The sequence below is a fragment of the Oncorhynchus nerka genome, linkage group LG6 (assembly GCF_034236695.1).
Source record: "Oncorhynchus nerka isolate Pitt River linkage group LG6, Oner_Uvic_2.0, whole genome shotgun sequence".
In the NCBI taxonomy this organism is placed as follows: domain Eukaryota; kingdom Metazoa; phylum Chordata; class Actinopteri; order Salmoniformes; family Salmonidae; genus Oncorhynchus; species Oncorhynchus nerka.
The window spans coordinates 22822749-22847408 of record NC_088401.1 but is presented as its reverse complement, the minus strand read 5'-3'; the positions used below and the strand labels follow the sequence as shown (position 1 = coordinate 22847408).

Sequence of the window (24660 nt, the reverse complement as noted above, 5' to 3'; positions counted from 1 at the left end):
TATGGCTACCATGTCCCTGATGAATTTGCTATCACAAAATGGGTCCCTGATGCCAGGGGTGGACTAGGACCAGTAATCGTCCCTGGCATTTCTAACACACCAGCCCATTTTTTCCTTGAGGCCCCCAATATTAGCCAAATAATGACAATTTTGCAAAAAACGAAATAGTTTTTGGCCTAAAAATGGACCAGCCCATCTGTCATTTGTCAGAAATGCCAGATGGCCAGTCCACCCCTGACCGACGCAAAAAAATTGAATTAGCTAACCTGCTCCAGATTACAGGTATATGTATACATAGACCCATGTATATATAGACCCTGAAACATTCTGTATAACAACAAACTGGGGCTCAAACCAAACCACTTACTTGCTGTATTGGGGCAAAGAAACAGAACGAACCAAGCAAGGACCATGCATCAGAAGAGGGTAGCTCAGGACTAGACAAGAATACAGAGAAAATAGATATGTTGGGGTAGCCTTCGGGGCCTTGGAGGTGCTGAGGCCTGAATGACAAGGCAGCAGTGTAGCCCCATAGCTCCCTAAAGGAGGCAGCAGTCAACACTATTAGAAATAAAGTGCTATCTAGAACCTAAGAGGGTTCTTTGGCTGTCCGAAAAGGAGAACCCTTTTTTGGTAGAACCCTTTCTGGTTCCAGGTAGAACTCTGTGGAAAGGGTTCCAAAGGGGTTTCCCAGGAACTAAAAGAGTTCTTCTTGGAACCAAAAATGATTTTTCAAAGGGTTCTCCTATGGGGAGACCTTACCTTTCTAAGAGTGTAGCCGATGCCTGCCTGCCTGCTACCCTCTCTGAAACCTAGGACCTCCATTCTTCCCTCTGAGACCCAAGGCCTGTCTGCTTCCCTGTCTACTTGTTTTAATTCTCTTACTCACATCGGCTACGGAGAGCGTGATAACACAGTCGTCCGGAACAGCTGGTGCTTTCATGCATGTTTCAGTGTTACTTGCCTTGAAGCGAGCATAGAAGTAATTTAGCTCATCTGATAGGTTTGTGTCACTGGGCAGCTCGTGGCTGTGCTTCCCTTTGTAGTCTGTAATAGTTTGCAAGCCCTGCCACATCCGACGAGCGTCAGCGCCGGTGTAGTACGATTCAATCTTAGTCCTGTATTGATGCTTTGCTTGTTTGATGGTTTGGAGGGCATAGTGGGATTTCTTATAGGCTTCTGGGTTAGAGTCTCGCTCCTTGAAAGCGGCAGCTCTACCCTTAAGCTCAGTGTGGATGTTGCTGTAATCCATGGCTTCTGGTTGGGGTATGTACATACGGTCATTGTGAGGACGATGACGTCGTCAATGCATTTATTGATGAACCCAGTGACAGATGTGGTGTACTCCTCAATACCATCAGAAGAATCCCGGAACATATTCCAGTCTGTGCTAGCAAAACATCCCGTAGCTTAGCATCTTGCTTCATCTGACCACTTTCTTATTGACCGAGTCACTGGTGCTTCCTGCTTTAGTGTTTGCTTGTAAGCAGGAACCAGGAGGAAAGAATTATCGTTAGATTTGCCAAATGGAGGGGGAAGGAGAGCTTTGTACGCGTCTCTGTGTGTAGATTAAAGGTGGTCTAGAGTTTTTACCCTCTGGTTGCATATTTAACATGCTGATAGAAATTAGGTAAACCTGATTTGAGTTTCCCTGCATTAAACTCCCCAACCACTAGGAGCGCAGTGTCCGGATGAGCATTTTCCTGTTTGCTTATGGCCGCATACAGCTCATTGAGTGCGGTCTTAGTGCCAGCATCGGTCTGCGGTGGTATATAGACAGCTACGAAAAATATAGATGTAAACTTTCTTTGTAAATAATGTGGTCTACAGCTTATCATGAGATACTCTACCTTAGGTGAGCAAAACCTTGAGACTTCCTTAGATTTCGTACACCAGCTGTTGTTTACAAATATACATAGGCCGCCACCCCTTGTCTTACCAGAGGCCGCTGTTCTATCCTGTCGAAATATCTTAAAACCCGCCAGCTGTATGTTAATCATGTCGTCGGTGAAACACAATATATTACACTTTTTAATTCCCGTTGGTAGGATATATGTGTTCGTAGTTTGTCTATTTTATTATTGATTGATTGTAATTTGGATGATAGGACCCATGGTAAAGGTACATGACCCTCTCGGCAACGGATCATTACAAGGCACCCGGCCCGTCGTCCATGATACCTCCATCTTTTCCTCCTGCGAATGACGGGGATGAGGGCCTACATTATGTACAAAATAAGTCTCTCTCTCTCTCTCTCCCTATCTCAAAGACTGAAACAACTCAATTTAGAATAAACATAGTCATAACAGAAAAACTTTTTATAACAGAAAACATGAACATTGTCATATCATTATCATTCTGCCACATAACAGTGAATAATGTGTGTCACAGCACTAACCATATCCCATCTTTTTTGGGGACACATCCCTCTGGATATTGTGGTCACGTTCTTGCTATATCATTCATGCAATGCTTATTGCATTACACACACTTGTGGCTACAGTCCACACCGACTCTGGAGCAGTGTGACTCAGGGTGCCTAGGGCATCTGTGTCTGCTCCGAGACACAGGGCACAGAAGGCCTTGACGGTTACACACACAGGCATGTGTGCTGTGCGTGTTTGTGTGTGTGTGGGGTGTGTGTGTACAGCATGTGCAGTGTGTGTGTGTGTGGTGTGTGTGTGTGTGGGGGGGAGCAGGAAAGGTTGCCGCAATCCCGCGTGAACCTCGCCAATATGTTACAAGCCACTGCTTACCTCACAGAGGACTCTGGGTTGAACCTGTTTAGTCACAGGACTGACATTTCAGCTATTTAGACACAGGACTGACATTTCACCTGTTTAGTCACAAGACTGATATTTCACTTGTTTAGTCACAGGACTGACATTTCACCTGTTTAGTCACAAGACTGACATTTCACCTGTTTAGTCACAAGACTGATATGTCACTTGTTTAGTCACAGGACTGACATGTCACTTGTTTAGTCACAGGACTGACATTTAACCTGTTTAGGCACAGGACTGACATTTCCCCTCTTTAGTCACACGACTGACATTTCACTTGTTTAGACACAGGACTGATAATTCACCTGTTTAGACACAGGACTGACATTTCACCTGTTTAGACACAGGACTGACATTTCACCTGTTTAGTCACAGGACTGACATTTCACCTGTTTAGACACAGGACTGACATTTCACCTGTTTAGACACAGGACTGACATTTCACCTGTTTAGACACAGGACTGACATTTCACCTGTTTAGACACAGGACTGATATTTCACCTGTTTAGACACAGGACTGATATTTCACCTGTTTAGACACATGACTGATATTTTAGCTGTTTAGACACAGGACTGATATTTCAGCTGTTTAGACACAGGACTGATATTTCACCTGTTTAGACACAGGACTGACATTTCACCTGTTTAGACACAGGACTGATATTTCACCTGTTTAGACACAGGACTGACATTTCACCTGTTTAGACACAGGACTGACATTTCACCTGTTTAGACACAGGACTGATATTTCACCTGTTTAGACACAGGACTGATATTTCACCTGTTTAGACACAGGACTGACATTTCACCTGTTTAGACACAGGACTGACATTTCACCTGTTTAGACACAGGACTGACATTTCACCTGTTTAGTCACACGACTGACATTTCACTTGTTTAGACACAGGACTGACATTTCACCTGTTTAGACACAGGACAGACATTTCACCTGTTTAGACACAGGACTGACATTTCACCTGTTTAGACACAGGACTGACATTTCACCTGTTTAGACACAGGACTGACATTTCACCTGTCGCTTTAGGGGACGGCCCTGGCTACACGTGACAAAATGGGAGCCTTTGAGTCAGTCTCATGTCATGTGGTGACATGTGGTGCCGCCTACTTTCTGTGCGTGTTTTATGTTCTGGTTTTAAACTTGTCTGCCTCGATTGTTTTGCATAATCCTGCTAGGGCTTGGATAAAGGATAACACAATCGAATGTGTCTATTGTATAGTGTAGGTAGTGGCAATATTAGAATGGAGAGAGGGGTTATACTTCTCCAATAGCATTTTCACATTACAACTACCAACCCGACCCATGCTATGCTGGCTCTGATATTTTCTTAACGTACTCGTTACCAGGTCAGCCCAGCACAGCTCAGTTTGGCTCAGTAGTGTTATGATTGTATATTTGTGTCAGTGTCTTTGTTTGGAGAAGAGAGGAGAGTAAATTGTGGAGGAGAGTCTAGTGCCCAAGTCTGCCACAAAACACACAGTCAATAAAGGTGCCCAGTGAACCATAAAGACAACTCTTCCAGTCCACTTGAGGCTTTTTATAATGAAATGATGCACTTAGAAAACATTAAGCGCCCATGATAGTTAACAATGCCATTTAGCTTGATTCATACGCCTCTGATTGGTAGAAATGTGTAGTGTGAATAACATGGCTCCTAAAGACAGAGAGGGACATTAATAGACCTCAGAATTATAAGCCAGACATCTTCGCCTTAAAGCTTTATTTTAAGCTTTCATTAAACAGTGCTGTTCTGTTTTTCAAAATTCAAAATTTTTGAGTTCTCCTCACATCCTACCCCACCATCGCCTCCTCACGTCCTCCCCCACCATCGCCTCCTCACGTCCTCCCCCACCATCGCCTCCTCCCCCACCATCGCCTCCTCACGTCCTCCCCCACCATCGCCTCCTCACGTCCTCCCCCACCATCGCTCCTCACGTCCTCCCCACCATCGCCTCCTCACGTCCCTCCCCCACCATCTCATCCTCACGTCCTCCCCCCACCATCTCCTCCTCACATCCTCCCCCACCATAGCCTCCTCACGTCCTCCCCCACCATCTCCTCCTCACATCCTCCCCCACCATAGCCTCCTCACATCCTCCCCCACCATAGCCTCCTCACATCCTCCCCACCATAGCCTCCTCACATCCTCCCCCACCATAGCCTCCTCACGTCCTCCCCCACCATCGCCTCCTCACGCCCTCCCCACCACCATAGCCTCCTCACATCCTCCCCCACCATAGCCTCCTCACGTCCTCCCCACCATCGCCTCCTCACGTCCTCCCCCACCATCTCCTCCTCACGTCCTCCCCCACCATCTCCTCCTCACATCCTCCCCCACCATAGCCTCCTCACGTCCTCCCCCACCATCTCCTCCTCACATCCTCCCCCACCATAGCCTCCTCACATCCTCCCCCACCATAGCCTCCTCACGTCCTCCCCCCACCATCTCCTCCTCACGTCCTCCCCTACCATCTCCTCCTTACGTCCTACCCCACCATCTCATCCTCACGTCCTCCCCACCATCTCCTCCTTACGTCCCTCCCCACCATCTCCTCCTCACTTATTCCCCCTCCATCGCCTCCTTACGTCCTCCCCCACCATCTCCTCCTCACGCATTCCCCTCCATCACCTCCTCACGTCCTCCCCCACCGATACACACATGTGCATACTAAGAAAAGTGGGTATAGGGGAAAGTGCTTGATCCATGTTTATTAGTGTCCAGTCTGCAGCACCCAGTGGGTATTATAACACCGTATTAGTATTAAGACCCAGCATCTGGGTGACCAAACTAAACCAGGCATCCCAGTCACAGCCACCACATCCACCACCTGGGAATAGACCACCCAGTCCCAGCCATCACCACAGTCCCAGCCACCACATCCACCACCTGGGACTAGACCACCCAGTCCCAGCCATCACCACAGTCCCAGCCACCACATCCACCACCTGGGACTAGACCACCCAGTCCCAGCCATCACCACAGTCCCAGCCACCACAGCCACCACCTGGGTCTAGGCCACCCAGTCCCAGGCATCACCACAGTCCCAGCCACCTCCACTGCCACCACCTGGGTCCAGGCCACCAGGAGATTTACATCCTAACCCTGCTTAGACGCAGACGGGGACATTTAATTAGTGCTTTAATAATATCCACTTTCCCTTCGCCAGTCCTCCCCACTCCTTCTCTCCCTGTCCCACTCTCATTCTCAACACGGTCTGTTATCCTTCACCAAGTACATCAATGTATAGTGAAGCAAGCGCTCAATGTAGAATATGCTCCTATAACCACAGGTCTAGCATCATATTACTCTACTCTCAACCTTTACCATTATGGGAATAACAAATATTAGTGGTCAGGCAACTCTGAAGTCAGTAGTGGGCCTGGGCGGCCATCTTGGATGAGGTCAGATTAGTATGAGCTCACTCAGCAGGTAGCTCTGGGGTCATAGTGTCATCTGTACTACATAGCTAAATAGCTACATACCTACCCTGGCTCTAGGTGGGGAGCAACATGAGTTGACTACTCACTATAAATAGACCATTGTCTCTACAGGCCCAGCACACGCACGCACGCACACGCACGCACACGCACACACACACACCCTTTGTCAACTTAGTAAAAGCCTTTGTGTTCTCTTGTGTATATGATATAATGCCTTACAACCAACAGAATTGGAGCAAATATTGTTTTCATGCCTCCCACTCTCTCGATGGCTAGTGACATCTTGACAGAGAGGAGAAACAGCAAAATGTCAAGGGCAAAATACCAAAAGGGTTGACTTTCATGCACTGTTGATTGGTATTTCATCAACTCATACTTCCAGTCCTCTACGTCCAGACACTGTCGAGCCAATAGCCATGAGTCATCCAAGTACGACCAACCAATACCTTTGACCACAGACATTTTAGGATATCTTGCCAAACGAAATCTCAATATTGTGTTTGATAACATTTGACGTTTGACATTTGACTTGACATTTGAATCTGCTTCCGAGTCCAAAAAATAGTCTGAAACACTGTCGTCTGTATCCAAGCAAAGACTGCTGTGGCAACTGAATATGAAACTGCAACCAAATGCACACGCACACACACCCAAGCGCACGCACGCACACCCGCGCACACACTAACCTTCACACCCTGCGTGGTTACATTGCCCATCCATGCAAAATGAGAGCATTTTGGTGTGGATAAATCACATGAACGGTGGAAGGCATAAGCCTCAGGACAGTGTGGCCCACATTCTCACTGATTAACACAACCCTTTCTACCCAAAAACCTCCTGAAAACATGGCTAGTTCTCCTATGACTCATACGGTTACAGTTAGAACCAGTCTTAGCCTGTGGGTAGCCTCCCTAAGGGATGATTTGAGACACATGATTCAGGATCACAGTTATTCAAATACCTTTCGCTAAATGAATTTCAAAGCTTCATTTGGTAGTATGCATTAAACCACTGTGTTATTTGATTATACTGTAGTGAGACTACACTCACTACACTAAATAGAAAGTTGTTTTTGAGATTTTAGTTTTAAGCCTTTCCCAAACCTTAACCCTTACTGGAACAATTTGGAGTTAATGCCTACATTTATCCCTGACCTTCAAAATGTGGAGTTAATACCTAAACGTACCCTTAAACCCTTTGACATTTGACGCCTGCAACAGTATCTCTACTCCAAATAACTGGTTCCATATCATCCCACAGATGCTCAATTAGATTGAGATCTGGTGACTGGGCAGGCCACTGCAGTAAACTAAATTCACTGTCATGTTTGTGGAACCTAGACAATCCTAGTCTTGTGCAAATCCAATTAGCAAATCATACACTGTTGCTATGAAAGGATGCACTTGATTGGCAAGGATGTTCAGATATCCTGTGGCATTCAAATGCTGCTCCACTTTTATCAAGGGGCCCAATGTGTGCCATGAAAACATACCCCACACCATCACACCACTAGCCTTTAATGTTGACATGCGGCATGATGGATGCATGTACTCGTGGTCCACACCCTAATCAAATCAAATCCAACTTTATTCGCCACATGCGCCGAATGCAAGAAGTGAGGACTCTACCGTGAAATGCTTACTTTCAAGCCCTTAACCGTGCAGTTCAAGAAGTGGAAAATATTTACCAAGTAGGCTAGAATAAAAAGTAATAATAAAAAGTAACACAATAAGAATAACGAGGCTATATATAGGGGGCACCGGTACCGAGTCAGTGTGCAGGGGTACAGGCTAGTTGAGGTAATCTGTACATGTAGGTGGGGGCGACGTGACTATGCATAGGTACAGCGAGTAGCAGCAACGTACTGGGGGGGGGGGGGGTGTGTTAAATGTACATTTTCCGGAGGCTATTTTTAAGAATTGTTCAGCAATCTAATGGCTTGGGGGTAGAAGCTGTTGAGGAGCCTTTTGGTCCTCGACTTGGCGCTCCAGTACGTGGTAGCAGAGAAAACAGTCAATAACCTGGGTGACTGGAGTCTCTGACAATTTTATTGGCTTTCCTCTGACACCGCCTATTATATAGGTCCTGGATGGCAGGAAGCTTGGCCCCAGTGATGTACTGGGCCGTTCGCACTACACTCTGTAGCGCCTTACAGTCAGATGCCGAGCAGTTGCCAAACCAGGTGGTGATGCAACCGGTCAGGATGCTCTCGATGGTGCAGCTGTAGAACCTTTTGAGGATCTGGGGGCCCATGCCAAATCTTTTCAGGTTTTGTCGTGCTCTCTTCATGACTGTCTTGGACCATGATAGTTTGTTGATGATGTGGACACCAAGGAACTTGAAACTCTCGACCTTCTCCACTACAGCCCCGTCGATGTTAATGGGGGCCTGTTCGGCCTGTCTTTTCCTGTAGTCCACGATCAGCTCCTTTGTCTTGCTCATATTGAGGGAGAGGTTGTTGTTCTTGCACCACACTGCCAGTTATCTGACCTCCTCCCTATAGGCCTTCTCATCATTGTCAGTGATCAGGCCTATTACTGTTGTGTCGTCAGCAAACTTAATGATGGTGTTGGAGTCGTGTTTGGCCACACAGTTGTGGGTGAACAGAGAATACAGGAGGGGACTAAGTACACACCCTTGAGGGGCCCCAGTGGTAAGGATCAGCGTGGCAGATGTATTGTTGCCTACTCTTACCACCTGTGGGCGGCCCGTCAGGAAGTCCAGGATCCAGTTGCAGAGGGAGGTGTTTAGTCCCAGAGTCCATAGCTTAGTGTTGAGCTTCGTGGGCACTATGGTGTTGAACGCTGAGCTGTAGTTAATGAATAGCATTCTCACATAGGTGTTCCTTTTGTCCAGGTGAGAAAGGGAGGTGTGGAGTGCGATTGCGATTGCATCATCTGTGGATCTGTTGGGGCAGTACGCAAATTGGGTCTAGGGTGTCTGGGAGGATGCTGTTGATATGAGCCATGACCAGACTTTCGAAGCACTTCATGGCTACCGACGTGAGTGCCATGGGGCGGTAATCATTTAGGAAGGTTACCCTTGGGCACAGGGACTATGGTCGTCTGCTTGAAACATGTAGGTATTACAGATTCAGGGAGAGGTTGAACATTTCAGTGAAGACACTTGACAGTTGGTCCACGCATGCTTTGAGTACACGTCCTGGTTATCCGTCTGGTCCAGCGGCTTTGTGAATGTTGTCCTGTTTAAAGGTTTTGTTCACATCGGCTACGGAGAGCATTATCACACAGTGGTGCCCTCGTGCATGCTTCAGTGTTGCTTGCCTCGAAGCGAGCATGAAAGGCATTTAGCTCGTCTGCTAGGCTCGCATCACTGGGCAGCACGTGTCTGGGTTTCCCTTTGTAGTCCATAATAGTTTTCAAGCCCTGCCACATCCAATGAGAGTCAGAGCCGGTGTAGTAGGATTCAATCTTAATCCTATATTGACGCTTTGCTTGTTTGATGGTTTGTCTGAGGGCATAGCGGGATTTCTTCTTTTAAGCGTCCGGATTAGTCTCCCCTCCTTGAAAATGGCAGCTCTAGCCTTTAGCTCAGTGCGGATGTTGCCTGTAATCCATGGCTTCTGGTTGGGATATGTACGTACAGTCACTGTGGGGACGACGTCGTCAAAAATGCACTTATTGATGAAGCCAATGACTGAGGTGTTGTATTCCTCAATGCCATTGGAGGAATCACGGAATATATTCCAGTCTGTGCTAGCAAAACAGTCCTGTAGTGTAGCATCCGCGTCATCTGACCACTTTATTTAGAGAGTCACTGGTACTTCCTGATTTATTTTTTGCTTGTAAGCAGGAATCAGGAGGATAGATTTCTGGTCAGATTTGTCAACTGGAGGGTGGGGGAGAGCTTTATATGCATCTCTGTGTGTGGAGTAAAGGTGGTCTAGGATTTATTTTTCCCTGGTTGCATATATGACATGCTGGTAAAAATGTGGTAAAACTGATTTAAGTTTGCCTGCATTAAAGTCCCCGGCCACTAGGAGCGCTGTTTCTGGGTGAGCATTTTCTTCTTTGATTATGGCCTTATAGAGTTGGTTGAGAGCGGTCATAGTGCCAGCTTCGCTTTGTGGTGGTAAATAGACGGCTACTGATAATACAGATGAGAACTCTCTTGGTAGATAGTGTGGTTGACAGCTTATCATAAGGTAGTCTACCTCAGGCGAGCAATACCTCGAGACTTCTTTAATATTAGACATTGCACACCAGCTGTTCTTGACAAAAAGACACACACCCCCACCCCTCTTCTTACCAGAGGTAGCGTCTCTGTTCTGCCGGTGCATGGAAAATCCCGCCAGCTCTATATTGTCTGTTTCTTTGTTCAGCCACGTCTCGGTGAATCATAAGATGTCACAGTTTTTAATGTCCCGTTGGTAGGATAATCTTAGTAGTAGGGCATAAATTTTAGGTTCTAACGATTGCACTTTAGCAAGGAGAATTGAAGGCATTGGGAGTTTACTCACTCACCTCCGGCTTCTCAGAAGGATCCCCGACCTGCGTCCCCTTTTCCGGTGTCTGTTCTTCACGCAAAAGGTGTGGATCTGGGCCTGTTCCAGTGAAAGCAGGATATCCTTCTCATTGACTCGTTAAAGGAAAACGTTTCTTCCAGTCTGTGGTGAGTAATGGCTTTTCTGATGTCCAGAAGTTATTTTCGGTAATAAGAGACGGTAGCAGCAACATTATGTACACAATAAGTTCAAAAATAAGTTACGAAAATGCAAAAAAAATAACACAATTATACAATTGATCAGGAGAATGTAAAACGTCAGCCATGTCCTTCGGCGCCATCTTAGTACTGTCCCGTCAGCGTGAAACAGCAGGAACCACGATTCATCAGACCAGGCAATGTTTTTCTAATTATTTAGTGTCTAGCGTTTTCATTCCTTAGCTCACTGCAACCACAGTTTCTTATTTTTTGCTCATACCCCATTTGTGTCAATGTATTCTTATATGGGTCTTTGGACACCAATGTTGTACTGGACTGCAGGTGGCTAACTGTAGCCCATCTGTTGCTCTGCACAATTCATATCAGCCTCCTTTGTCCTCATCAATTACCCATTTTCGACCACTGGCCTGCTGTTGGCTGGATGTTCTTTGGGTGGTGGACCATTCTTGATAACACGGGAAACTGTTGAGCGGGAAAAACCCAGAAGCGTTGTAGTTCTTGACACTCAAAACGGTTTTCCTGGCACCTACTACCGTACCCCATTCAAAGGCACTTAAATCTTTTGTCTTTCCCATTCACCCTCGGAATGCCACACATACACAATCCATGTCTAAACTGTCTCAAGGCATAAAAATCCATCCCCTTCATCTACACTGATTGAAGTGGATTTAACAAGTGATATCAATAACGGATCATATCTTTCACCTGGATGCACCTGGTCAGTCTATGTCATGGAAGAGTTCTTAATGTTTTGTCTACTCGGGGGATTATATCAAGATGAGGCTATCTGGTTAACGAGAAGTATTGCCTTTACATTCCATGTACAGAATCCATATAGAATTAAACGGTTGCGTAATGATGAATGTCTTATTTCTGTGATGCTAAGAGAAAACCAACCTGCACCTGATTGGCAATGAGGCCATGACCCAGCCAGGCTGAAAGATTGAGAGCAATATTACCCAGACCCATGCAGGTTTTGTCCATGGTCACACACACACACACACACACACACACACACACACACACACACAGAGAGAGACTCTCTCCGTTGACTGACGGCCCATCTCATGTCAGGCACGGAAGGGACGAGAGGTACAAGGCTGGCAGGGTAACATGGACACGGAGATGAAAAGGGATGATTAAAGGAGATAACTCTCCACTAAGTCCCCCAAGCCAAGATCAGACAGTATACCTGAACTTACTGGCCCTGGCCCACTTACAGTAGAGATCATTGGAGTAGGGTTACGCTGGTAAGCTTCCTGGACAGAGTAGAGACTCTCTAGACTCTCCAGGCAGCCTGCTTCTGAAGGTTGTTGCCGAGAATGAGAGTGGCAGGCGGTGGCGTAATGACCTGTGTTTGTGCTGCACATACAAACACTGCATTCACAGGATTCACAGAACAGATTAGAGAATGCTATCGCCATGGATGGCTAGGATTCATAGCCCCCCCTTCTCTCTTTCACTCTCTCTCTCTTTCGGTCACTTTCTCTCTCCCCCTGTGTGTGGAGGGACAAGCTCAGACAGGGGAGCTATTGGATGGCTCTTATTGGTCCACTTGAGTACCATGCAGGAGAGGGGAGTGTTAGGTTCAACACTTGAGACAACAGGGAGCAGAGCGAAAAGCTCTCTCGAGGCCAGATCTGGATATCTAGAAGAGTGCTCATTTTCTAATTAACCTTAGGATGACTCATGTCTTTTGACGTTGTTAATAACGTACTAAGAAATCATAATATTGTTTATAATCACTAAATGTGTTTATCCCATTGGGGAAATAAGTTCAATGTTTTAAGTTCTTAGAACCAGACGTCATCATGAGTGACGTCAACTTTGATGTCAAGACAAAAATGGCCACTATATTGTAGGATCTTAATTTGAGCAAGTGTGCTACAGTAGGAACATAATCCTGCAGAAACAGGACATTTGAATTCTTATATGGATTATAATTAGGAACATTTTTGAAGAGGTTGATACATTTTTCGTAAGGGAAAATCAAGTTTGAAATTTTTTAAATTGAAATACACTACAAGTTCTCCTGCAACAAGGTGACCAAATTAAGATCTTACATCTGAATACCTGCCCCTTTATGCTTTCATAGAATATTAATTCATTGTGCTAGTTTCACATAACAACACTGTGACATTTCTTCAGTTTAAATTAAAACACTGACAGAGATGGTACCCCATGTTTACAAACACAAACAACTCTAAGGCAAGCTAATAGGAATATTATACAATAGGTGGGTCTTATCATGGATGTTAATTGGTTAAAAAGGCGTTCCAGCCTGTGTCTATTCCAAAAGTTACCTATGTTAGGCTATGACGTTGAAATGCCTATTTACGGTTCCATCTCACTGCACAATCCACTGTCTCATCAGCCCAACCAGGCAATTTATAAACTTGACCTCCACAGTTAAAAGCATCTAGACATTATCCCCCATTTCTTTTAGACTAGCATTTGGTTTTTAACAGGCGAGATTTGTATAAACCTTGCTGTCTGTCTCTTCGACCTTTGCAACTAGAGAGACATATTTTCTTAGACAGTCAAAATCATGAATCAGCATCATTTTTATGGATATATACAAATACATGTCAACAGAAAAGCAGGTCAAATGAAATGAAATGCAGGTAGTTTGCAATCTTTCCAGCTACAGTTTTAAGTGATTGTGTTAGCTATGTACCTACGCTGAACAGTGTTCAGACAAGAGTGCACATTTACTATGCCAGTTGAAATTGTGCATCATTAGCTCATTGTTATGGATGTATCCAAATAAACATCACTAGAAAAACAGCTTAAACATACGCAAATGCAGCTACTTTGCTGTTATTTTGGCTACACTGTTTGACCTGACTGTACGCCGAAGTTGGCTAGCTAGCAAGCAAGGGATAATAATATTGCCAGGCTGCATGGCAACAAAACATTTAGAATAAATGACTGGGTTAAGTCCCTAGACATAGAACAAAAAGACATCACGACCTAACTGATAGCATGAATGATCCAGACAGCTTGGTAGCAACCCTACATTTGCGTTGGGACTTTATCTCTTGGATGGATACATTTGTATGAAGACATTTATCAAAATAACTTTTTTAATGAAAATATGTTAATCGTTATTTAAATATGTTGGTAAACCGTTGTATAAAAGTGATAATGACCTCAAAGCTGGTGTTTGGAGGATATATTGGCACGGTTTGCTGGCCTGAGATGCTAACAACACCCATGTCAAAATATTCTCCAAACACAGGCTTTGGGGGCATTATTAGTTAATTAAGTATCAAATGTATCTCCCCTATTTATCCCATGATGCTATGCAATCATAATAATGCTTAGTCATGCATCTGGATCCGTTAACACGCCGTCCCACATGAGACATTTTGTCAGCCTTGTAAATATCCCGACGAGACATCGGCAGCCATGTTATTTTACACAACCCGACGTCTCGCAGCCCAGGCAGATCTCCGTCTCAACGACTTCCTTTGACTGCTCAGCCAAAATAAATAAGACTGGGGACTCAAGAGGGAAAGAGAGAAGAGGAGGTGGAGTGGGAAGGGGGGGAGGAGAGAGAAGAGAGGAGGAGAGGGAGGAGGCCTCTAACACAAGTGTGTAAGCAAATGACAGGCACTGACTTGACTCAGGGACTGGGGCGACCCTGCAGAGAAAGATAATATTAGCGGGGGCAGGCTGGGTAATTGCGACCTCATCGCTTGCCTGCCCCGCGGATTAGAACAGTACTGCAGCATGTAGTGGAGCACTAAGGACAGAGAGGATACTGTGGATAGAAAGTGTTACTGGCAAGGCTGTGTACCACTCCATGTAGTAGAGTTTGTCTACCCATTTAGTCTCTAATTTGTTTACTCGGTGGGTTGTGGTAGGACACCGGCAGTGGCAAGAATGTAAGGTCACCCCCCGCACAGGAATCATGAGACATTTTGTATTTCAACAATCCTACTGTAACACATACAGTAGGAGTCTTATGCAGTGTAAACTACAACACCTGTCTACGTGTCAGTTAGTGTGGAAAACCCCTCACACATGACAGCCTTAATCCTTAAGGTATTACGTCTGCCAGGACAAAGTGTGTGCTTGTGTGTGAGAGAGAGCAGAAATACAGTCAAGGAAGTCTTGGAAGTGTGCAGATATCCCCATATCCTAGCTAAACTACTGAAGCGTCACGACATGCACTCATGCAACACAGCTCAAAAACACTGCATAGGCTTCTTTGAGAAATGGTATCTAGACCAGCTGGGACCCAGGACCCTGTTTCCTTCATTATTACTGTCAGTTTTAACAGCTGACCACCTGACCTGGCCCACAGTTCAGCACTACCAGTCCTGACCAATCAATAAACAGCTTCATTATAGGATGATATGGGATGTTAGGGGTGTCTTTTAATTACTATACATGCCCAGGGGGACCTGTTACGTCTATAAAGTCTATAGAGAGCAGGACCGTAAAACCTGATTAATTTCTAATGGTCACAAAACTGTACTGTGTGACATTTCAACCATTCTTCCCTGTGTGTTCTTTTTGTCAAGGCTAACATGGCCAGCCACTAACAGGCATCTTCATGAAACTGAATCGTGCCTCATAGGGGATACGTCTGAGCTTTATGGGGATTGTTTTAACGTCCTCCTTTCCCCAGATCCCCTGCAGCTATGGACCAAGTGGTGGACGGTGGGGCGTTCAACAAGAGCCACTGTCAGGGTCATGTTGTCATTCACCTACCAAAACAATTCATGGAGATTAGCTCGCCCCCCCACCAGATATAGAAGCCATTGGCAGGAAGGGGATAAAGTGGAAGGGTAGAGAGGTAGAGGAGGCACTCACCCCCACCCCTTCTCCCAGCCAACCCCCAGCACCACAGTGGGCTCGTGACAGAGACATGAGTGAACCACGCTTGTGTCCTGCTCAAAACTGAGCTAAATTGACATAAGGGGGGCAACCTTTTACAGGGTCAAATAGCAGAGGGAAATGTTCAGCTTAATAAATGTATGAATGAATTTCACAATTTTAGGAGAGGATTACACACATTGATTTAAAATTTGAGTAGCCTCTGAGCACTAAAATCACACAAAATATAGAGGCTGCACGCACTTTTGTGATGCATTCAAAAGTCAACCAAAACGTGTACCTTACTGCCCACATTACCCAAGAGACTGAGAGTGGAAGAATGACTTACCACCAGGTTCCCAATCACCATGACCTGCATGAAGACTAGGAGGCAGAGAGGCTGCCCTGCCACCTCCATACAGTCCCACATGGTCTCGATCCACTCGCCACACAGCACCCGGAACACGATGAGGAACGAGTGGAAGAAGTCCTTCATGTGCCAGCGCGGCAGCGTACAGTCCTTAGAGATCTTACACACGCAGTCCTGGTAATTCTTGCCGAACAGCTGCATGCCCACCACGGCAAAGATGAAGACTATGATGGCTAGGACCAGGGTCAGGTTTCCCAGAGCGCCCACCGAGTTGCCGATGATCTTGATGAGCGTGTTGAGGGTGGGCCACGACTTGGCCAGCTTGAACACCCTTAGCTGTGGGAGGGGGGAGAGGGGAGATGGGATAGTGAGATCCGCTGTTTGTTCGTTATCTGAGACAAGGTCAATATGTGTGTGTTTTAAAAATGCATGTTATGTAGAAGTTGAATCAAAAGATTTAGAAATGCATGATCAATGTATTCGTCCATGTTGTTATTTATTTTACTTTATCCTATACGCATCTTTAACTTTAAACATCTTAAAGTTAATAAATTAAGAAGTGGCTACTGGCTACAATTGAAATAATTGTGTCAATGGAATTATGTACTAAGAAAGGGTTAACTAAATCAGGCTGGTTTAGGGTCTATTCTCGTTGACGAGAATTAAGGAGAATTTCAAGAGTTTCTCGAGAGGTGTCGATTTTCGAGAGACATAACTGTAATGTAAACTTGCGTATTTCTCACGTCTCGAACGATACCCCTGGAGGTCACGCACAACATTTGCACCCTTCTAAGCCTGGCAGTATAAACAGAATTGTCTCGTTGAGCCCAACATTCATACAGCAAAAATACTAATAGCAGAGCAGTGTTTTTGAAACAGCTTAAATCTATATATTTTCATTATATTTTAGACTTGTTTTATTGAGTTTTATTGAGCCTGTTACACTCTGAAATTATTTCCATAGCTTTAAGAAAGGGAAGTTCAACAATGGTGAGCCACCTTCCAGGCAAGAAGAATGCAGCAAGAAGCTGATCAACTCACCAGGGAAATTATCAACGTTTTCAGTCTAAATTTTGCGTTTACCTCATATAATACCTTCTATGATATTGATAAAATGCCTGGTTTGTTCTAACATAACCTTTAATATGCTGAAACTGTATTTGTATATTCATATGAAAGGTGTAAATGTCAGAGCAGGCTGCTGAGGGGAGGACGGCTCATAATAATGGCTGGAACGGAGCAAATGTTAACCATGTGTTTGATGTATTTGATACCATTCCACTAATTCCACTCCAGCCTTTACCACAAGCCCATCCTCCCCAATTAAGGTGCCACCAATCTCCTGTGGTAAACGTTCATGTTTAATATGCTAACATTACTAGCTAGCATAGAAAGCTGTGTTATTGTGTGTACAAACAAGAAAATAAACCCTTTAACTGTCAGCACATGATTGTGAATTCTTGCTTTATCACATCCAGCCGTGATTGGGAGTCCCATAGGGTGGCGCACAATTGGCCCAGCGTCATCCGGGTTTGTCTGGGGTAGGCCAACAAATAAGAATTTGTTCTTAAACCTGTTTGGGATAGGGGGCAGCATTTTCACGTTTGGATGAAAAGCGTGCCCAGAGTAAACTGCCTGCTACTCAGTCCCAGCTGCTAATATATGCATATTATTAGTAGATTTGGATAGAACACATTCTGAAGTTTCTAAAACTGTTTGAATGATGTCTGTGAGTATAACAGAACTCATATGGCAGGCAAAAACCCGAGAAGAAATCCAACCAGGAAGTGGGAAATCTGAGGTTTGTAGTTTTTCAAAGCTTGGCCTATCGAAAACACAGTGTCTATGGGGTCAAATTGCACTTCCTAAGGCTTCCACCAGATGTCAACAGTCTTTAGAAACTTGTTTGAGGGTTCTACTGTAAAGGAGGGGCTCATAAGGGCTCTTTGAGTCAGTGGTCTGGCAGAGTGCCACAAACTCGTGACGCTCGTTCACGTGAGAGGTAGCTCGCTTTCCATTGCTTTTCTACAGACAAAGGAATTCTCCGGTTGGAACATTATTGAAGATTTATGTTAAAAACATCCTAAAGATTGATTCCATACATCGTTTGACATGTTTCTACAGACTGTAACAGAACTTTTGGACTTTGTCTGGAACTAGTGCTCGCGCCTCATGATGATGGATTACTGGGCTGAACGCGCTAACAAGGAATTTGGACATAAGTGATGAACTTTATCGAACAAAACATTTATTGTGGAACTGAGATTCCTGGGAGTGCATTCTGATGAAGATCATAAAAGGTAAGTGAATATTGAAAATGCTACTTCTGACTAATGTTGACTACAACATGGCGGATATTTCTTTGGCTGGTTTGGTCTCTGGGCGCCGTACTCAGATTATTGCATGGTGTGCTTTTTCCGTAAAGTTTTTTTGAAATCTGACACTGCGGTTGCATTAAGGAGAAGTCTATCTTTAATTCTGTGAATAACACTTGTGTCTTTTATCAATGTTTATTATGAGTATTTCTGGAAATTGATGTGGCTCTCTGCAAAATCACTGGATGTTTTGGAAGCAAAACATTACTGAACATAATGCGCCAATGTAAACTGAGATTTTTGGATATAAATATGCACTTTATCAAACAAAACATACATGTATTGTGTAACATGATATCCTATGAGTGTTATCTGATGAAGATCATCAAAGGTTAGTGATTAATTTTATCTATATTTCTGCTTTTTGTGACTCCTATCTTTGGCTGGAAAAATGGCTGTGTGTGTTTTTGTGATTTGGCTCTGATCTAACATAATCATATGTTGTTCTTTCGCTGTAAAGCCTTTTTGAAATTGGACACGATGGGTAGATTAACAATAAGTGTATCTTTAATTTGGTGTGTTGCACTTGTTAATGTGTGAAAGTTACATGTTTCTAAAAAATATTTTTGAATTTTGCACACTGCCTTTTCAGCGGAATGCTGTCGAGGGGTGCCACTAGCAGAACCCCTAGCCATAAGAAGTTTTAACTGACTTGCCCAGTTAAATAAAGGTTAAATGTAAAACATGATTTAAGAGTGTAGTACGATGTGGTTGCATTATCTAAGAGTGTAGCTAACATGTTTTAGAGGAAAAGTTGCTCTCATTATTGAATAGTTTGCAAGCTTACTGGCTAGTGGCAACTGTGATACTGGTATTTATGGTAAATAGTGTCATGTAAATTTAAAAGTTTATGCACATTAATGTAAATTGAAATCTCATCGAGCTGCCTCTCCTTAAATGTTTGTCAATGAGAATAGCCTCTTAGTAACTGTTGAGAAGGACTTGCCAATTTCACAGTTAGGGGGATTTACAGTATTCGTACATTAGCATCGGGAGAGTGAGCTAACCAGTCACACTGTCAAACATTGCAGCCAGCAACACTTATATCCAGACAACCATAATCAACTAACACACAGACAGCACACAGAGACACAGATAGGCCGGAGGGGCGACATGCTTAATGCTTAAATACCAGTCTGAAGGATCGGAGAACGGACAGTCCCTCCACATCGGACAGGCCCAGCTCCATGAGGCTGAGGCACACGATGATGCTGTCAAATATGTTCCAACCTTGCTGGAAATAGTAGTAGGGGTCCAGAGCGATAATCTTTAACACCATCTCGGCGGTGAAGATCCCGGAGAATACCTAGGAAACGCAGACACACACAGACACACAGAGAGAGGGAGTGCTCAGCCTGGGGGTAGGACACTTCAGAGCAGGTTAGAGTCAGAATCAGGCCCGGCTACCCTTGCTCATGAAGCATTACAATAGAACACTGCTGTCTTTCGCATTGCCTCCCAATCTACTGATGTTATCCACGTGGAACCTTCTGGAATTATCTGGAAGGCAGGGCTGTACAATGTTTCCACTTACAACTAACTTGAAGGACCAATTCCTACCCATACTAACATAGTAGCTCTACGTGGACTGGGAATTAATCAAATGTGCATTGCTGACAAGCAAACTGTCCTAGTAATTTACACTTGAGCATTTACCGTGAATGTGATTTCAGCAAACGTCAGGGAAATTGCCAGTGCACTACGTTGTCAACAATGCACTTTTGATTCAATCCCTGTCTGTTTTTCTTCATTGGAGTGTCTGGAACTATGACAGCAAACTCCACAGTTAATGCAATGCTTTTGAATCAGTTTTCAGATGCTGTTTTGGGAGCCTCCTCATCTCTATCTATTTCTACATTCACTGGACTTGGTCTCTTGCTCTGTGTTTGTGTGGTCAAAGCTGAAGCAGCTGACAGGTCTACAGTTAGGTGTGTGTGTACGTGTGTGTGTGTACGTGCGTCTGTGTGTGCTTCTGTAATCTGGTGTTTTCATCTTGCAGCTCCAGAAGTGCCTCTCTGCTAGTTGTTCCTGGGAGACGCGCTCCTCGATGTGACACGGAGTACGTGACACACAGGCGGGAGGTGAGAGGGAGGGGGACAAGGCGAAAGCGTCAGAGGGCGCGTCTGGGTAGCCTTTGCGGTGACACCATTTTTTCCGCCCCCAAGCGACCGGGGACTCTTGAAAGGATCTGTCTAGAGTCTGTTAAGACTCGTAGGCCATGTGCGCACACGCACACACAAACACGCGCGCAGTGAGTAGCTGAGTGAGCGGGACAGCATGATTACTGCTGGGATATTGACTGGCACTTTCAGCTGCCTGGAGTGGCCCAATGTCAGTGTGTGTGTGTGTGTGTGTGTGTGTGTGTGTGTGTGTGTGTGTGTGTGTGTGTGTGTGTGTGTGTGTGTGTGTGCTGCTTTGGCGTGTGTCTCCCTTCTCATTTACATGGGGCTCATTAGGCTCGGCACACAGCTCGTTATGGATGACGAGGTTCTTCACAATCATACCGTTATTACGCTGTCAGGACCTGAGGACGAGACGGGCCGCTCATTATGATTGGGCAGAGCATCTATCGCAGAGATCATGTGACAACATTGAGTCAGAAAGTCCAACATGACATGGCATAGCCCCAGAGAAGGACAAGACATGGACATGTACTGCATGAATTGATTTTGTTTGTGTACTGTACTGTACTGGTTTGCAGGGAGATGGAGCAGCAGACAATTATTTCATGTCTTTAGGATGATGTTGATGTTGCCCAGAGTGATGCAAAAGTTAATATGAGTTAATAAGTCCGGTTTACTTAATTTAGTGGTCTATTGCACAGCATTGGGGGGAAGACATTCCACTACTGTAAATACACACCACAAATGTGTTGAAAAATGCATTTATTGTGTTGCAATGTAATTCAAACACATTTTCATAATGTCTGTACTTGTCACGGCTGTGTGGAGAGACAGACCAAGGCGCAGCGTGCTCCGAGTTCCACATCTTTATTTTTGTGAAACTTACGAAACAAAAAGGAAACAAACAACGAACCGTAACATAAGAGGTGCAACATGCACTAACTCAAAACAAGATCCCACAAAACACAGTGGGGAAAATGGCTGCCTAAATATGATCCCCAATCAGAGACAACGATAAACAGCTGCCTCTGATTGGGAACCATACCAGGCCAACATAGAAATAAAACACCTAGATAGGAAACCCCTCCCCTAGTCACATCCCGACCTAACCAAAATAGAGAATAAAAAGGCTCTCTATGATCAGGGCGTGACAGTACTTCAGCAAACACAACATTTTCAGTTTGTAAGTTTATGTCATGTACTTTATTGGAAATATATTTTCCATTCAGCATTGGAATGCAAATTCAACTTATTATCACAAGTACTTTATTGGAATGCAAATGCGATGTATTAATCTGGGTGAAATTTTCTGTGGGGTCAGTATGGTCAGCGTCAGTTTTTTATGATGTGTTTCATTTCAAACGAAATTAGCATCTCTGTAATTCTAACTCGGAAAATGAACAGCACACTGTACTAACACTTATGTAGGCAAACCTTAAAAAGAGGAAGGCTACATCAGCACTGGGTCAGTGTGGTACACACTATCACAGCAAGACTATGTCACAAATGGCACCCTGTTCCCTCTATAGTGCACTACTGTCCAGGGCCGATAGTGCACTATTCGGGAGTAGGGTTCCCGTTTGGGACACGCCCCCAAAGGCATGCTGGGTAATTATTTTTGTCGGGCCAAAGCAGAAGTAATGTGTAAGCGTTTAGGATCTCAAGGCAAACATGGTAATTTAGGAATCCATATGAGTTGGTCTGAGCATGTCACGGCATCGTAGCAACACGATTCATATCTCCAGTGATAATCATAAGAAAGTGTGCAGGTTGTGTGTGTAGTCTATCCTCTTCTGCCGAAGAGCTGTCACAGCTAAGGAGACTGAGGTACGACTGAATAGGTTAAGTGAAACACTGTTCTGGCACCCTATTCCCTGGAGCAGAAGTGCTTTATTTTCGACCAGGCTCTGGTAAACAAAAGTACGCTACACTCTATAGGGAATAGATGCTATTTCAGATGCACCTGTTCTGTTTTCTCTAGAAAACCTAATAAAACAATATTGTTACTGGGTAGGCCTATACCGTATTGAATATCCCACAGCTTCAAAACAAATTAGCTTGGTTTACAGACTAAATGGGATTAAAAGTTAAAAGTATATATTCCAACAGATGAACCTATAGCTAAAAGAGCAAAATAACACACATATGTGTCACCAACAGTGTAAATACAGGTTAGTAGAGAGTCTGAAAATGCATATCTGCTGAATGCTCACGTATTACTCATCTAACCGGTGACTCGGATGACCTGTCTATCACTCTCCCATCCCAAACCGGTCTGTCACTCTCCCACCCCAAACCTGTCTGTCACTCTCCCACCCCAAACCTGTCTGTCACTCTCCCACCCCAAACCTGCCTGTCACTCTCCCACCCCAAACCTGCCTGTCACTCTCCCACCCCAAACCTGTCTGTCACTCTCCCACCCCAAACCTGTCTGTCACTCTCCCACCCCAAACCTGTCTGTCACTCTCCCACCCCAAACCTGTCTGTCACTCTCCCACCCCAAACCTGTCTGTCACTCTCCCACCCCAAACCTGCCTGTCACTCTCCCACCCCAAACCTGTCTGTCACTCTCCCACCCCAAACCTGTCTGTCACTCTCCCACCCCAAACCTGTCTGTCACTCTCCCACCCCAAACCTGTCTGTCACTCTCCCACCCCAAACCTGCCTGTCACTCTCCCACCCCAAACCTGTCTGTCACTCTCCCACCCCAAACCTGTCTGTCACTCTCCCACCCCAAACCTGTCTGTCACTCTCCCACCCCAAACCTGTCTGTCACTCTCCCACCCCAAACCTGTCTGTCACTCTCCCACCCCAAACCTGTCTGTCACTCTCCCACCCCAAACCTGTCTGTCACTCTCCCACCCCAAACCTGCCTGTCACTCTCCCACCCCAAACCTGTCTGTCACTCTCCCACCCCAAACCTGTCTGTCACTCTCCCACCCCAAACCTGTCTGTCACTCTCCCACCCCAAACCTGCCTGTCACTCTCCCACCCCAAACCTGCCTGTCACTCTCCCACCCCAAACCTGCCTGTCACTCTCCCACCCCAAACCTGTCTGTCACTCTCCCACCCCAAACCTGTCTGTCACTCTCCCACCCCAAACCTGTCTGTCACTCTCCCACCCCAAACCTGTCTGTCACTCTCCCACCCCAAACCTGCCTGTCACTCTCCCACCCCAAACCTGTCTGTCACTCTCCCACCCCAAAAACCTGTCTGTCACTCTCCCACCCCAAACCTGTCTGTCACTCTCCCACCCCAAACCTGTCTGTCACTCTCCCACCCCAAACCTGTCTGTCACTCTCCCACCCCAAACCTGCCTGTCACTCTCCCACCCCAAACCTGTCTGTCACTCTCCCACCCCAAACCTGTCTGTCACTCTCCCACCCCAAACCTGTCTGTCACTCTCCCACCCCAAACCTGTCTGTCACTCTCCCACCCCAAACCTGCCTGTCACTCTCCCACCCCAAACCTGCCTGTCACTCTCCCACCCCAAACCTGTCTGTCACTCTCCCACCCCAAACCTGTCTGTCACTCTCCCACCCCAAACCTGTCTGTCACTCTCCCACCCCAAACCTGCTTGTCACTCTCCCACCCTAAACCTGCCTGTCACTCTCCGACCTCAAACCTGTCTGTCACTCTCCCACCCTAAACCTGTCTGTCACTCTCCCACCCTAAACCTGTCTGTCACTCTCCCACCCCAAACCTGTCTGTCACTCTCCCACCCCAAACCTGTCTGTCACTCTCCCACCCCAAACCTGTCTGTCACTCTCCCACCCCAAACCTGTCTATCACTCTCCCACCCCAAACCTGTCTGTCACTCTCCCACCCCAAACCTGTCTGTCACTCTCTCCCACCCCAAACCTGTCTGTCACTCTCCCACCCCAAACCTGTCTATCACTCTCCCACCCCAAACCTGTCTGTCACTCTCCCACCCCAAACCTGTCTATCACTCTCCCACCCCAAACCTGTCTGTCACTCTGCCACTGTCACTCTGCCAAACTGTCACTCTCCCACCCCAAACCTGTCTGTGGTCACTCTT

General features: G+C 45.6%; 1 protein-coding gene across 1 annotated transcript in view; it reads right to left on the bottom strand.

Moving 5' to 3' along the window:
• Nucleotides 1-24660, bottom strand: part of scn5lab (sodium channel, voltage gated, type V-like, alpha b) — a 208287-nt gene that overhangs the window by 61999 nt on the left and 121628 nt on the right. The window contains 2 exon segments of the mRNA XM_065019402.1: nt 16103-16459; nt 19631-19804. Coding sequence (XP_064875474.1) covers nt 16103-16459; nt 19631-19804 — 531 coding nt within the window.